This window comes from Ptiloglossa arizonensis, chromosome 8, assembly GCF_051014685.1.
Source record: "Ptiloglossa arizonensis isolate GNS036 chromosome 8, iyPtiAriz1_principal, whole genome shotgun sequence".
Lineage (NCBI taxonomy): Eukaryota > Metazoa > Arthropoda > Insecta > Hymenoptera > Colletidae > Ptiloglossa > Ptiloglossa arizonensis.
Window position 1 is genome coordinate 16,853,853 of NC_135055.1, and position 14,844 is coordinate 16,868,696.

A 14,844-nucleotide genomic window follows, 5' to 3' on the forward strand; every position below is an offset into this window, starting at 1 on the left:
CCGCGATACTAGCAATCGTTTCGACGCTACGATAATTACATAACTAGTATCCTTGAAACGATCGATAACGATAAAAGTGAAATACAAGCGAGTGGATCTATTCGATCGGAAATATTTTACATTTCGACCGTGAGTTATCGAATCCACGTATTACGAGAATTATACCGACGAGGTATGGCCACCATGCTCGAACATTCGTTTACAAATTGCGTAGAAACTCGTCTGGTCTCTCGGTTGCTCCGAAGCGCGACTCGTAATCTCGAGCCACGGATTCCAATCGATATCATCGGGCGGGGTATTTTTAAATTATTAAACGCGCAACAACGTGACGCCTCGATATAATACAATGTAGCACGTTCCTCTGCGCTTGCTCGCCGTCGTTGGATTTTTCTTCCCAATATAATCCCGTAAAAGTGGCGCGTATTAGTATCGTTATTATCTGCCCGTAGGAGCGTAACTCGCGTGATTATCGAATTCTTTTTCTAGATAAAGCCACTTTATTAGTTCCAGGGTAAACAGCATAAATTTTCCACTGTAATGCGTCATCCTAATGAAACCTCGATGTAATTTAATTACCCCGTTGCAATTAACTTACATCGTTATCGATCGAAATAAATTCCGTCCGACGATTCACATCGTCTGCGCGATGCGGACGCTTTTTCTCTCTGTTCTGCACCCCCGTACCCGCCCCATCCAACGCCCCGCCGCGTTCGAGTTTTCCCAGTGTTCGTCAATTCGTTTCGCCGCTCGGTAATTCCATTTGAATGAAAAGGCAATTAACGCGATAAACGCGTGTCTTCGAACCTATCCGGTTCGAGGTCGGTTGTTTCGTAAAATTCGATGCCACCGATAACGATAACAGTTTCACGCGATGTTCTTATTCTTTCGTCCCCCTCCCCCTACCGAAAGTATGGAGTTTTACATCGGTAGGTTCGGCCCCCGCTCTCTGCGATCGGAAAAGACGATTAAAGCGTCTCGAGCGTCTACGTGACGCGATTGTCGATGTTTATCGTCGTGGACACCATCACCACCGCCACCACCCCTCCCCAGCCCCCTGAGAAATGGGGGGAGGCTTCTATTAATATTGAAATTCTTACGCAAGAGGGAAAAAGAAAGATAGATATCGTTTCGGTATCTTTCCCTCGGTCATCGATGGAAAGCGTCGTCCGATTAAAGGTCGTTCACATCCAGGTGAGCTCGCGAGTGTGGGCATCGTGGACAAGGGGGACACGGTGGAGCCCCATCCCCCTCCTTTCTCCCCCCCTCGTGTGTCTCGTCGTTATCTGCGCCCCTCGATGCATTTTCGTTGCGTTCTTGGTATACGTTATCGCGAACGGGACTCGGCACGTGGCCCGACGAAAATTATCTCGCCTACAGGTGGATTAGAAATTTGATTATCGAACGACACTCGTTGGAATTTTTTTCTCTCTACTCGGCCGCGTTACAACGTCGACGATTCGCGTAACGGGTGGTGATCAACGATGTAATTACCTGTGCATCTATGCATATTGAAAGGGAACGTTCGAAGCGGTACAGAGGTAATTTATGCTGTTATTGCGCTCTCGAGAACATTGTAATACAACGAAGAGCGATCTTCGGGGGGAGGACTGTGTATAATCGCGTCGATTCGACTGAGTTTCTTTTTATGGGGTGCATTGTAGCTTCAAAGTCCAGGGATGATGAAGAAGTCGTCGATCTTTGAGCTGGTTGTAACTTTGGGGAAAATAGTTGTATAATAATCTTCAGAGGGGTCGTTTTAAAGATCGAACCCTCTATTTTCGTGTTTCTCGGTCGAATTTGCTTTGGAAATGTTTCTGTCACGTAAAGAGTAAGATACAAAGATTGGTATTTCAGATGTTTACTTACAAATTCGAGTAACCTTTAAAATTCTGGAAGAAGAACAATCGATACAAAATTCGCTTCAATTGTCGTAGAACTCACCTCGAACCTTATTACAATAAAGAAAATAAGATTGCAAAAGACCAGCGATATCGAAATAATTTATGCCGACCGCATTTCGCGACCCAGACTATCTATAAAACGTGTAATCTAATCGTTTGCGAATCGAACTGGTTCGCGTAACGGTCTAAAATCGGGGACTTATCAATAACCGAGGATACACGGGTGTATCGAAATTTTATCAATGGATCACGAGCGTGGTGAAAAATTCTAAAAATCGCGAACAACGATAAAAAAATGATCGAAATTTTATCAATAAACGAGACACGACTGCACCGGAGCGACTCACGGTGCAATTTTGTTACGAACGAGGGAAAGCTTGAGATCGAGGAGAAAATGTTTAGTCGGAAGGGTAGCGCGTACCGGTGGATCCAACGGGCACAAAGAATCGTTAAAAAGTTATTTCGTTGCCCCGGTACAAAGGAATCCGAAACAGAAGGGGGAACAGGGGGTTATAGACAATTTTAATTCGACGAGTCGCGCGAATCCGTACCCCCCACCGGCCCAGCAATTTATTTATTGGAGAAAGTGCTCGAGGGCTGGCCCTGTCCTCCCGGTAGCAGCGGGTTCGCCTGTCCTAAGCAGGATTCAATTTGGCCACTGCCCACGATTCCACCTTCAAAGAGGAATCACCATCGTATATAGCCCGAGTCGCCCTCCTCGACGTGTACAGGCTCGGTCAGCGGCCTCCACTATTAATCTTATATCGAACGCTTTATCCGCGTCCGCTTCCTTCCTCCACCGGAGTTTTCTTCGTCCACCCTCATCCCCCCTTCGTCGACCTCTTCAACCCCTTGGACGAGCAGGAATTTTCAATTCTTTCGAGTACCGCGGGAAAGCAGATTGCTCGGGGCTGTCGACGCGCGCGACGCGACGCAACGCGACGGGACGCCCACGGGCGTCGAAACGAAGTTTCACGTCCACGCCTTCGTTCCGCGTTCAGGGAAATTACACGATACGTGAGGGCGACTCCCGATCACCTGGTGCAGCGATAGGAAGACACGATTAGCCGGGAATTTCAGGGTGGAGGGAAGAAGGGTTGGAAGTGATTTTTAGGGGTAGTCCTGCACGTTCTAACGAACCTTATGGTTCTTGGATTGGGAAATCTGAAGATTCTTCCGTTTATGGGATCTTTATTTCGGGTACTTTGAAGACGTGTTCCTTTTAGAGTCATGTTTAGTTGAGGGAGTTGGTGATTTTGATGAAACTTTTCAAAGTGAGTCTTGGGACTCACTCTATTTTATGCGTAGTTTTTTTTATCGAAGAATGTATTCGTATCGAAGGAGGACAGGTTTTGAAGTTAAGGCTGGGAAAGAATCTCAGGAAGTATTAGTTTGAACACGAATCTTACGTATCACTGAAGAAAGGCTTTGGTCATGTAGATGAGCTTCTAGATGAGTCTTTTGAATTATTTAGAAATTCTACTGTTAATCGTTTTGTGAAGAGTAGACTGTTGTTAGAAATGTAGATGTTAATGAGGCTTGTCAAGCTTGGTATCTTAAGACTTAAAGTAGTAATTGAAGGAAAGAATTATGAGAACAATGATCTGAGGTTCAATTTCGTGGTATAGACAACTCATACTGTTCCTTTCTTCATGAGAGTCATTCATTCTTAAGATAAAAACTGGAGAAACAAATTAAGATTCCAATGGAACTCAATTCCAACTTACACATACAGACAACTCACACTAGTCGTCTCTTGGCAAGGAACTTAGAATCTCTAGCTAGGAATATGGAAAGAAAAGATTTAACATAAGTTCTAACATGAACACACCTACAATTCACACTGCCTACACAATTCCAACTTATACAGACAACTCACACTAGTCCTCTCTTCATGAGAAACATAGAATTTCTAGCTAGTAATATCAAAAAAAGAAAGACTCAACACAAGTTCCAGCACGAACACACCTACAAATTCACACCCCCGTGCTCTAATTGACTAAACCACCCTTTCCGTTACCGTGTCAGCCATGGTCGAATGAAGAATAGCTGACAACAACCGTAGACCGATGCAGGTTCATGCGTCCCGGCGATTAATCGCGCACGGAAATGGAAGAACGTGGAAACGAGCGTCGTCGTCGGACGCTTCTGGCAGGACATTGGCCAGGACGAATAAGTAATGTAGAGGTCCATTATGCTGAAACGGTGAAGGGTCTTTGCGACCAGGGTCAGCCAATCCCCTGGAGGGCCGTTAAAGTGAAATACTTCTGAATGCAAGGTGGCTTGGTCGGCTACACCCCACCCTCCCCTTCCCCTCGCGACCGCCCTTCTTCCGCTCTACTTTTCTTCCCACTCCTTTTTCACTGTCCCGAGTCGGACCCTCGAACAGTACCGGACCTAGGCGTCCATAGGTAAATCGTTGTTATCTGGACAGTGATAAACCCGTGAATGGAGTTCGCGCCTGCCCGGACGAATGGGCGAGGGGAACGCGTAGGGTGCAAAACCACCCTCGACGTTCCTCGTTGCGTAGGGTGGGGGCGTTAGAGACCCGATCGCCAAATGGATGGCTCTGTTTATGCGAACCAGTCGCGGCTCGCTTGGATCTCGAGAGTCCATTCCCAGGGACTTTTTCTGTAATAGAAACGAGGGTATTTCTGCTCTGCTATGACTGGTGTGTATTTCTACCCACCCCTTTGCGAATAGGTTGTATTGTGATTTGGGGGGAAAGGAGAAGGTCTGGTTTCTTGTTAGTCGATGCGTGGACGATCAATTTGGTTATGTTTTTAATTTTTCTGAGAAAGTATAGATTTTGAGGTTATAATAGTTCTTAGAAGGTTTCTTCTGTACTGTGACTGGGGTGTATTTGTACCTATCCCTTTTGAATAGGTAGTATTGTGATTTGGGGGAAAGGAGAAGGTCTGGTTTCTTGTTAGTCGATGCGTAGTTCAAGTTTGGCTGTCTTTTATTTTTCTGAGAAAGTACAGATTTTGAGGTTATAATAGTTCTCAGAAGGTGTTTCTGCTGTTCTGTGACTAGGGTGTATTTGTACCTATCCCTTTTGAATAGGTAGTATTGTGATTTGGGGAAAAGGAAAAGATCTGGTTTCTTGTTAGTCGATGCGTAGTTCAAGTTTGGCTGTTTTTTATTTTTCTGAGAAAGTACAGATTTTGAGGTTATAGTAGTTCTTAGAAGGTGTTTCTACTGTACTATGACTGTTGTATATTTGTACCTATCCCTTGTACCCCGTGAATAAATTGTATTCTGATTTGTGGAAAAAAGAGAGAAATATAATAACCTAAATTTTTATTAGTTAATGTACTACTTTAGTCGAGTAATATTTTTATTCTCAATTCTTCTCGTTGAGGAACGTCTACGACCTCAATCTTTGAGCCACTTTCGGTAGAAATTTAAATGTTTTAGAGTTAGAATAATAACTTCGAACAGTGTTCAATCTTTTGCTAATAGTACTAAAAGTCTTAGAAACTTTCTGTTCTGGAGAAAATTTATAGCAAAGAAATCGAATCTTTTGCTCGTTGATTTCTAGATAAATGTTATATATCCTCGCCGATGATGGCTCCAAGTAAACCGAAACGTTCGTTGACGATAAAATGCGCAGAGTTGTATTATTGTTTAATAATAACCGGGGCGCGTGAGATCCGACATGAGTCAGACCGCGGCCAGCTCGCGCGAGTAAAATCCGCGAGACCGGAAACGCTTTCACTCTCGCGAGCGAGTAATGGCTCGGCGTTTGATCTCCGACACGGCAGCCTGTTTATGCATCGGCTTTCCACGCGAGAAACGCTAATTTGATCATTTTCTCCGGCGTCTCGCGCGCCTAATAACGAATCTGGGCGAAATCCACTCTCGGAGCGAATACAATAATTAGAATAACACCGACCGAAGTAATCGATGGAAATTTCACCCAGTGCTCGTATCGATTCAACCGTGTCGAATACCTACGAACTACACCACCGACCAAAAGTTTGGGACCGTGGAAAGAGAACATTGCGCAGAAATATACAATTATGCGTTAAAAATTTTCTTTCTTCACTCAAAATTCTCGTACTTTATTTCACAGAGAATTTCAATTACGTTAAAAAATATAATAAACCCCGGTTGAAGAAAAATAGAAAGCGAACGATTAAAACAATATTTAACATAAAACGATTAGATTTGTAAATTAACTACACTTTCCAATAATTATACCGTAAGATATAACTGAGAGCAATAATCGTAGATATCAATCTCGCGAAGAGACACGGATCGAATCGAACCGAATAAAGACCAAGGTGGTACAAATATTTCTAACAAGTGGAGGGGGAACAGTCTCGTATCTTCGAAGCGACGTAACTCGAGAGACTTGCTCGCGATTCTCGCGAGGAGAAACCTAATTGAATTTTCCGGGATGTGCGCGCGAAGGCACGTCGATTTCACCCTGCCCTTGTGGGGTGGTCCCGTTTGTCTCCCTGTTGGGTAGAAAGGAACCGGGGGAGCATGCAAACACCGCGAGATTAAAGGAACCGTCGTTCCATGCCGTGGATCTGGAATTGTGGCCTGGAGTCACGCCGCCGGCTGCCAACCCTCGCGAAAATGCAATCTGGGCGAGCTTTAATATCGCGGACAAAATGGTAGATTCCACGATAAGTGCACCTAATTTCGACGCTTCCGAAATCTTTATTTGATCGATACCGTTATTAACAGTTCGGCTACTGTATTTCACAATATCAGCCAATTATTTACCTCGAATTTATGAATAGTTACAACACCGTGATTATTATTTCACCGAAACGAAATCACTGATCGACAGACAGCCATCTTTTGTAAAGTTACGCACAATTTTGTGTAATAAATATATATTCGAATTATAAATGATTGGTATTGTTCTTAAAATATCAATCTATGTAAATACTTTAAATTCGCTAAATCTTCTGCACCGTAATAATTATTGTAGTCGATACGATAGAATTGAAAATAAATGAAAAATGTCTAGAACGAAGATTCTATTGATGAAGGTTTCGAAAAGTTATACTAAATGTATTGTTAATTTTGAAAATAGATGTGAGAAAATTATTATTATTTCCTTCCTTAAACGGACACTACTGCACTGATACTATACCCATATTCGAACATCGATGACTCGTTCCTTAGGAATTTAAATAAAGAAATGATTATGTTTCATAGAAAGGAATAAACGTTACGATACGTATCCCCGTACACAGTCTTCCGGTGGCCACAATGTAGCTAAAAAGTAACACCCACAATTTTCAATGCTCGTTCAAAGCGAGCGTCGAAAAAAGTGTCGATAATTGTAGCATTTATTTGAATCAAAGCCGATTCGAGAATCGCGATCCGTCTCGGGTGAACGGATCGCCGCTCGGCGATAAATAATTGCCAGCGGTGATCAATTATTGCGCAACAGCGCCCCGAGTAATTAATATTCAGAGATACCGCGGGGGATCGGTACTCTCGTTCGGAAGACCACGATGGAAGGAAAAGGAGTCGTCCAATTACCAGCATTACGGCCGGTACTATTAATTAGAGAGGAATTAAAGATACCGCGGGTGAGCAGGAATTCCAACTAATTCTGAATAATCATCTCTGCGTTGAGATTCGTTCCTCGTTGGTTGCCGAGCGCGCACGCGTGACGGCATTGTGATTAATTTTTCGAGATAGAGTCGAAAATATCCCAGCTGGCGAATAGAAAGCTACCGAAGGAGCAACAAAGTTCGAGCAGCGAATTTATACGGTGGCGCAACGGTGACGATAACTCGTCCAACGTGTGCTACACGAGCTGGACACGAGAGGATGCAGAACGATGATATTCGTTCGTAATTTCGCCGACAAACCGTCTTCGTAGAAACGCGTTCGCGTATTCACGTATGGCAGGAACATTGTAGAAAGTAACGCAAGAGTACGTGACACGGAACGCGTGAATTATTGAATTTACTTGGAATTATCTTCGCGGTTTGGAACGGTGTAAACCGTCCATCGAACCGCGGTAGCGAAAACGAGGATTTGTAGAAGGCAGGGATCGATCAATGTGTCGACTCGCGTGCGTCTACTGTGGTTGTCGGGTTACAAGGTTTTAAGGTAGATTTGGACATTTTTTTTCCCAGCGATGGGTATCTTCGTTCCTTGAAACGTTTTTCTAGCGCGGAAAAGTACCAACTTGCGAAATTTGACTGAGAAATTTCGATTCGAATCAGAAGTTACTCTATCATTATTCTATATGAAGCAAAGAACTCTATCGGTTCTTCGTTAGCTTCTATAATTTTTGTTTTCTTCGCTATATTCCTTGACTCTATAATTTCCATTTCTTCTTTATTATATTCTCTAGTTTCTACAATGCCTATGTCTTCCTTATTATATTTCTTTTCTTCTAAAATCTTTGTTATTTTCTAGAGCTTCTATAATCTCTATCACTTCCTTATTATATGCTATAGTTTCTGTAATCCTTATCTCTTCTTCTTTATATTCCACAGCCTCTATAATCCCTATCTCTTCTTCTTTATATTCAACAGCTTCTGTAATCCCTATCTCTTCTTTATTATATTCCACAGTTTCATACCTACCTCTTCTTCTTTATATTCCACAGTTTCTATAATCCCTATCTCTTCTTCTTTATATTCCACAGCCTCTATAATCCTTATCTCTTCTTCTTTATATTCAACAGCTTCTACAATCCTTATCTCTTCTTCTTTATATTCCACAACTTCTATAATACTTATCTCTTCTTTATTATATTCCACAGCTTATATAATACTTATCTCTTCTTTATTATATTCCACAGCTTCTATAGCACTTATCTCTTCTTCTTTATATTCCACAGCTTCTATAATCCCCATCCCATCCCCCCCGCACACATCCCTTCTTCGACTCTTCTAATCCGATAATAGAAATTACGAGCCAGGAATTACCACGTCTGGAAGACACAAGCGAGTATCTTCCCCCGAAAATCCTTCCACCGAACGCAAGAGGATAGATTTTCGCGTCGCGACGTGTAAACTAAGATGGAGTCGTTTCTTTTGCCACGGGAAGCCCGGTCGAAGTTGGCATACGGAACAATGGAGGGTCCACCGGTCGGACGGAGGAGGTCAGCGGCCATTCTCTGATGATATTGATTAGCCGACGCCCTTAGTTAGCGCCAGCTACACTTTCTTCGGTCCTGTCGCTCTCTCTCTCTCTATCTCTCCCTCTCGTTCTTGTTCCGCTCTGTAAACGTTTCCCTCTCGCTCCCTCAGCCTCCCGCCGCGAAAATCTTCGGTATCCACCCTCTCTTTATTTCCCTTCGGCTTCGTCTCTCGTTCTCCGGCTAAAGGATCGTCTCTTCCTCGCCCTCGTTAGCGGAGCAAAGCGTAAACGGGACGCTAGATACCGATTAGAGAGAGACAGGGGCCAAGTCTCTACGACTAAATCATTCATCAAGCAAATAATACCGTGGCTGACTCACGTCTCGCAACGCAGGGGTGATTCGCGCGTGTTTCCGTGACCACGTACGGGGTGTCTACGTAAACTCGTATCCACCCCAACGAGATTCCCGAGAACCGGACCGAAATCACGTACGTTGCTCGCGAAACAGTCGATTCTCGAAAAATCGCCATTTTTGGCGCACGTAGGAAAGGAACATTGCTCGCGTAACGTACAACCCCGTCGAATCAGGAAACAATAGTTATTTAATCGATGAGAAAGTTGTGATAAACCACGCCTTGTCCTCGCCTTGTTCGGTGTCACCGTACCGCTTGGAAATTGTTCTCGTTAATTATTCCGCGTTAAATTTCCTGCATCGTGAGACCAACGATTGTTAACGACCGTTCTCGAATAAATCGAGTTTCGTGTTTCGAATGATTCGATACACCCTGTAACGGTTGGAACGTTCTGTGTAATTAGACACTGCACCGTGGAACAAACATCCAGAGACGGGCATTGTTCCCAGAAATTAAGGGAAACGGGGGAAAACGAGGGAAAACCGGCAGGAATAGGGGATTCGGAGGGTTGCTAATTACGCGAGTTTCGTCAAGGGGGAGAAGCTATTTCCCGCACAGACACAAAGAACCGCGCGTTATATTAATACATAAGGGGTAAGGGGAATTTGTTTCGGGAACTTCTTTTGCAACTCGAGCCAGCCTCTACGACGCTACGTAGGAATAATTTTTCTCTTACGTGGGTTGAATTTTTTATTTCAAATCAGGAATATTCGCCAAGAGTGGCGAGGGGGAATTTTTTTTATCGTTCTTTCGAAATTAGTGTTATTATCTTCGAATAAGATAAAATTGTTCCCTGTGCCAAATTCCCGAGTAATTTATTCGTATTGCTGCAATTTAGCACCGTTTTCCCGTTTGAAAGGATAAAAAATGACGCGCCACGATGTATCCGGAGATTGCAAAGTTCAGCGAAAATGGACCACGGATCGACTTTGGGATTGATGTTTGAATAAGATTTCTATCTAGAGAAGATCTACGTTCTGAATTCTCGATTAATCATATTTTTTCAATCTCCCGCCATTTCTCCACTGGTTACGTTCGCACCTTTGGAGATAACGGTTCGCAACGAAAAAGAACTGCACATCCCGATGCACGTGGAGATGTGCAAGCTCGACGAGTGTTCCTCGTTGCGAGAACTTCGAAAAGTGTGTATTTCGAAACTCATAAATACGACAGAGTGTAAAAATAACGGAATCGTTCTAGTTTCTCTCGTAAATCTCTCGTTTTATTTTCCTTCTTTTTCAATTGCAGGGCATAAATTATCGTCGAACGTTATTATTAAACGTTTTTATCGCATACAGATGAAAACGTATAACCGAGTACGCACACGTGCAATAGAACCAGAATACGTACGCAAGACCCACAGGAACCTAACCTCGATACCGCGCGCGTTTATTTCGAATTTCTAAATTCTAATCGAAGACTGGCTCGGTTTTTTTTTTATTTTATATTACTCGACTACTTTCAGCGATTAATTGTACCGAGACTCTTCGATCGAGTTTCTTCCGTTTTTGGAACCGTAACTAATTTAAGTGCGCACCGATCCCGGCAAATTAACGACCACGTTTATATTTTTTTTCTTTTTTTGTTGCTTTTCCACAGGTAAAGTTTGGATAGGCGATAACGAGGTCGCGTGGCGGACGGAGCAGTCTTTCAAGAGGACCTCACCCCTAAATCCCTGCGCCACAACAACTACCACGACGACGACAGGTGGTGGAACACCGGCACACCCCCACCTGTCACCACCCACAGCCGCCCCCGTGACCACTCCCGATCATAGAAGCCCCAGTAGTCTTCACGTGAAACTCGGGATTTCTCCTGGTGAGTACGAACGATACTTGAGAAAAATTGTTCTTCGAATTTGCAAAATTTCCTTGCGGGAAACTCGAGATTTCTTTGGACGAGTACAGACGAGACTCGAGAAATATTGTTCTTCGAATTTGCAAAATTTCCTTGCGGGAAACTCGAGATTTCTTTGGACGAGTACTGACGATACTCGAGAAAAATTGTTCTTCGAATTTTGCAAAATTTCCTTGCGGGAAACTCGAGATTTCGTTGGACGAGTACAGACGATACTCGAGAAATATTGTTCTTCGAATTTGCAAAATTGCGGCAGGTAGAGAATTGTGGAACACGAAACGATTTTGAAATTAATATTTAAAGAAGATTTTATTTAGAGACTTTCCTTTCCTAGAATTCTCAACTAACATAACTTATTTATAATCCTAGAAACTTGCACTGTTTTCGACTTCGAAATTAATATTTAATTAATTATCTATTTAAAACCGCTCCACAGTCTAAATTCTCAACATTTATTTATATTCCTACAATCTCGTACTGTGTTTGTATTACGTTTGCACGTTTACGATAAAAATGGCGCGTCACGACGCACGCGGAGATTGCAAGCTCGATGAAAATAAAGTACAAATCGACTTCGAAATTATATTTAACTAACTTTCTTCTTAGAAACTCCCCACAGCCTAAATTCTCGAAATTGATTCATATTCCTACAATCTCGTATGTATTTCTATTACGTTTGCACATTTACGATAAAAATGGCGCGTCACGACGCACGCGGAGATTGCAAGCTCGATGAAAATAAAATACAAATCGACTTCGAAATTAATATTTAACTAATTCTCTTCTTAGAAACTCTCCACAGCCTAAATTCTCGAAATTGATTTATATTCCTAGAATCTCGTGCTGTGTTTCTATTACGTTTGCACGTTTACGATAAAAATGGCGCGTCACGACGCACGCGGAGATTGCAAGCTCGATGAAAATAAAATACAAATCGACTTCGAAATTAATATTTGACTAATTCTCTTCTTAGAAACTCTCCACAGCCTAAATTCTCGAAATTGATTCATATTCCTAGAATCTCGTGCTGTGTTTCTATTACGTTTGCACGTTTACGATAAAAATGGCGCGTCACGACGCACGCGGAGATTGCAAGCTCGATGAAAATAAAATACAAATCGACTTCGAAATTAATATTTAACTAATTCTCTTCTTAGAAACTCTCCACAGCCTAAATTCTCGAAATTGATTTATATTCCTAGAATCTCGTGCTGTGTTTCTATTACGTTTGCACGTTTACGATAAAAATGGCGCGTCACGATGCACGCGGAGATTGCAAGCTCGACGAGAGTGGCTGGTCGCCGCGGTAGCGGTAGAAACGCTCTGGAAAAGCGGAGGGTCGGCGGCTTAAAGCGACCTTAAGGCGAGGCCTCTTTAAATAATGCAATAAGCTTGATGTCATTTGCCGGACAATGAGGGGAGTTCCTTTTACGGGAAGGTCCGGTGAAATTGCCCCTCGCAGGTGCGTGCTTCCGACCCTCGACAAAACGTGACTCCACCAATCACGATCCACTGATTCGCGACGCTCGTCTCCGTTTTGCCGTTTTCCTCTTAAACAGGTAATGGCAGCCAATGACGATTAGCGTTTTTTGCACACGGCTGTTACACCGTGGAACACAGCGTATCTGGCTGGGTTAATTTGCGCGAGAAATCATAAAACGTTCGTATCTCGGGTTGCATGGTAACATTAACGCGGCATTATTTGTGTCTGATAATTTCTACTCTTTGGTTCCTTTACGGTTGAAAGAAGATACGTGTCCCTTGATTATTCCTGTCCCCGAAGTGGTAAGTATTTCTGAAACTCGAAGCGAAGATAAAATGGCGATTCTCGCGCGGTGTTTCGCGCGATTAAGTACCGGTGTCCTATTTAAAGCACCACTTCGGGGAAAACATTTTTTACCGCTATTAAAATTCATTTATGTACCGCAGTGATTTTTCGGGTAACGTCTCGAGACTCGTGCGAAGACCACTGTAATTTTTCGATAATCTTTCCTGCAATATATTACGCTTAAAAAAAAAAAGAAGAAAGTATACCCGTGGAATGAAATTGATTATTCCGGTTTTCGAGTGTCCCGAGATTTCGATCGTTGATACTAATTCCGTCCTATCGAAAAATATGTATTCGTAGCACAACGGTCTATTCGTCCGTGATCGAAAATAATTATTCCCACGTAATTGAGTATTGTATTTTCTGTTACAAATCCGTAGAAAATAATCAAATTTCGAAATGAGCATTCGTTACTCGTCCGGTCAACGAATCTATAATTATACTGGTAAGTCGATCGAAATACTTTTTTATCGGTATTGAAATTCATTTGAATATTTTATCGATAGATAAAATGAATTGTAACCTACCGAGAAACAGAGAAAAAAATATATTCGCATCGCACTGCTTCGCTAAAAAATAATTCTTCCCGCGTAAGAAACTTGCACAATTTTCCGCGGACAAATCCCCAAAAAACAATCAAATTTCGAAAGAGCATTCGCCGCTCGTCGGGTCAACGAATCCATAATTCTCGTCGTAAATCAATCGAAGAGTTCGTTGAAACCACGTCGAGATGTACATACGTACGCAGATAATCGGGCCACGAAATCTCGGTTTTCGAGTTTCGTTTATCGCGCGCCCGGCTCCGAAGTCGGCCAAGTTTCTCGATAAACGAACGATAAAGTTTCTAAAAATACACCGTGGCGGCGATCGGGCTCGCGCCGATTTATCGTGAGTCGATTTCCAAGGAGTAATTAAAAGTCGTTGGTCGGGAAACGACGGTGTACGCGCCGCTTCGGGACGCCCCGCGCCGCGACGAGACGCGACGCGACGCTACGACGGCGTCGTTTATCGATCCGGTACGGAATAACGGAGCGTTCTCGAGCTGAAAGTTGGACCTCGGCTACTTTCGTTTGCTTAAATAAACATTGCTCGAACAATAGCGAGAGGAGGGACCGCGATCGGGCCTCTCGGCTCTGGGAATACGTCGAGGAAGAGGGGTGGATGGTTCTCGACCGGGTAGGGGGTGGTTCTTGCTCTTTTTCCGTGGAGAAGACAGGAAGCACTCGGTCCGCGGCATGTTTAATGCATCGTTCGGGTCATTTCCATGTCAAACATCGCTTTGACTCGCGGAATTTAAAACCGTCTGGACCGTAGCGTACACACGCGCGTGATACGGGGGTGGTTCGGGGGCTGGGGGTTGCGTGTGTGCACGCTGATGGAGGAAACTACCCATCTTTATTTACCGTGGGTGCCGGAGACCGGACAAGGTGCGCTAACGCTTCGAATCGATCGATAGGGGGTGAGAGGGGGGGTCTCGAAAGTCGAAACGCGAGTACTCGAAACCCGCGAGACGTTCGATGGAATCCTCAGGGATGGTTCCCGTGAGCAACGGTTTCGTTTGATCGAGTCTGAACCGTCGCGGACACTTGTTCCGAGGGGGGCGTGGAGGGCAAATATTGGAATAACGATAACCGCGGGAGGACACCGTAATTTGTCCGCCGTTATTCGATGCTCTTCGGGAGAAATTGGTCACCGATATTTGCACCTTCTTCGAGAAGCGTTGCGTAATCGGTATCAAACACCGGAGGTAGGTCGAAGCGGGGCTCTAAATACT

At 43.6% G+C, this 14,844-nt stretch overlaps 1 protein-coding gene across 1 annotated transcript in view; it reads left to right on the forward strand.

Annotated features, from left to right (window-relative positions):
• LOC143150106 (uncharacterized) overlaps window positions 1-14,844 on the forward strand; it is a 220,882-nt gene that overhangs the window by 117,295 nt on the left and 88,743 nt on the right. Inside the window, exon 3 of the mRNA XM_076318149.1 lies at window positions 10,985-11,203. Within this exon, the coding sequence (XP_076174264.1) occupies window positions 10,985-11,203 (219 nt within the window). The remainder of the gene's footprint in view (window positions 1-10,984; window positions 11,204-14,844) is intronic.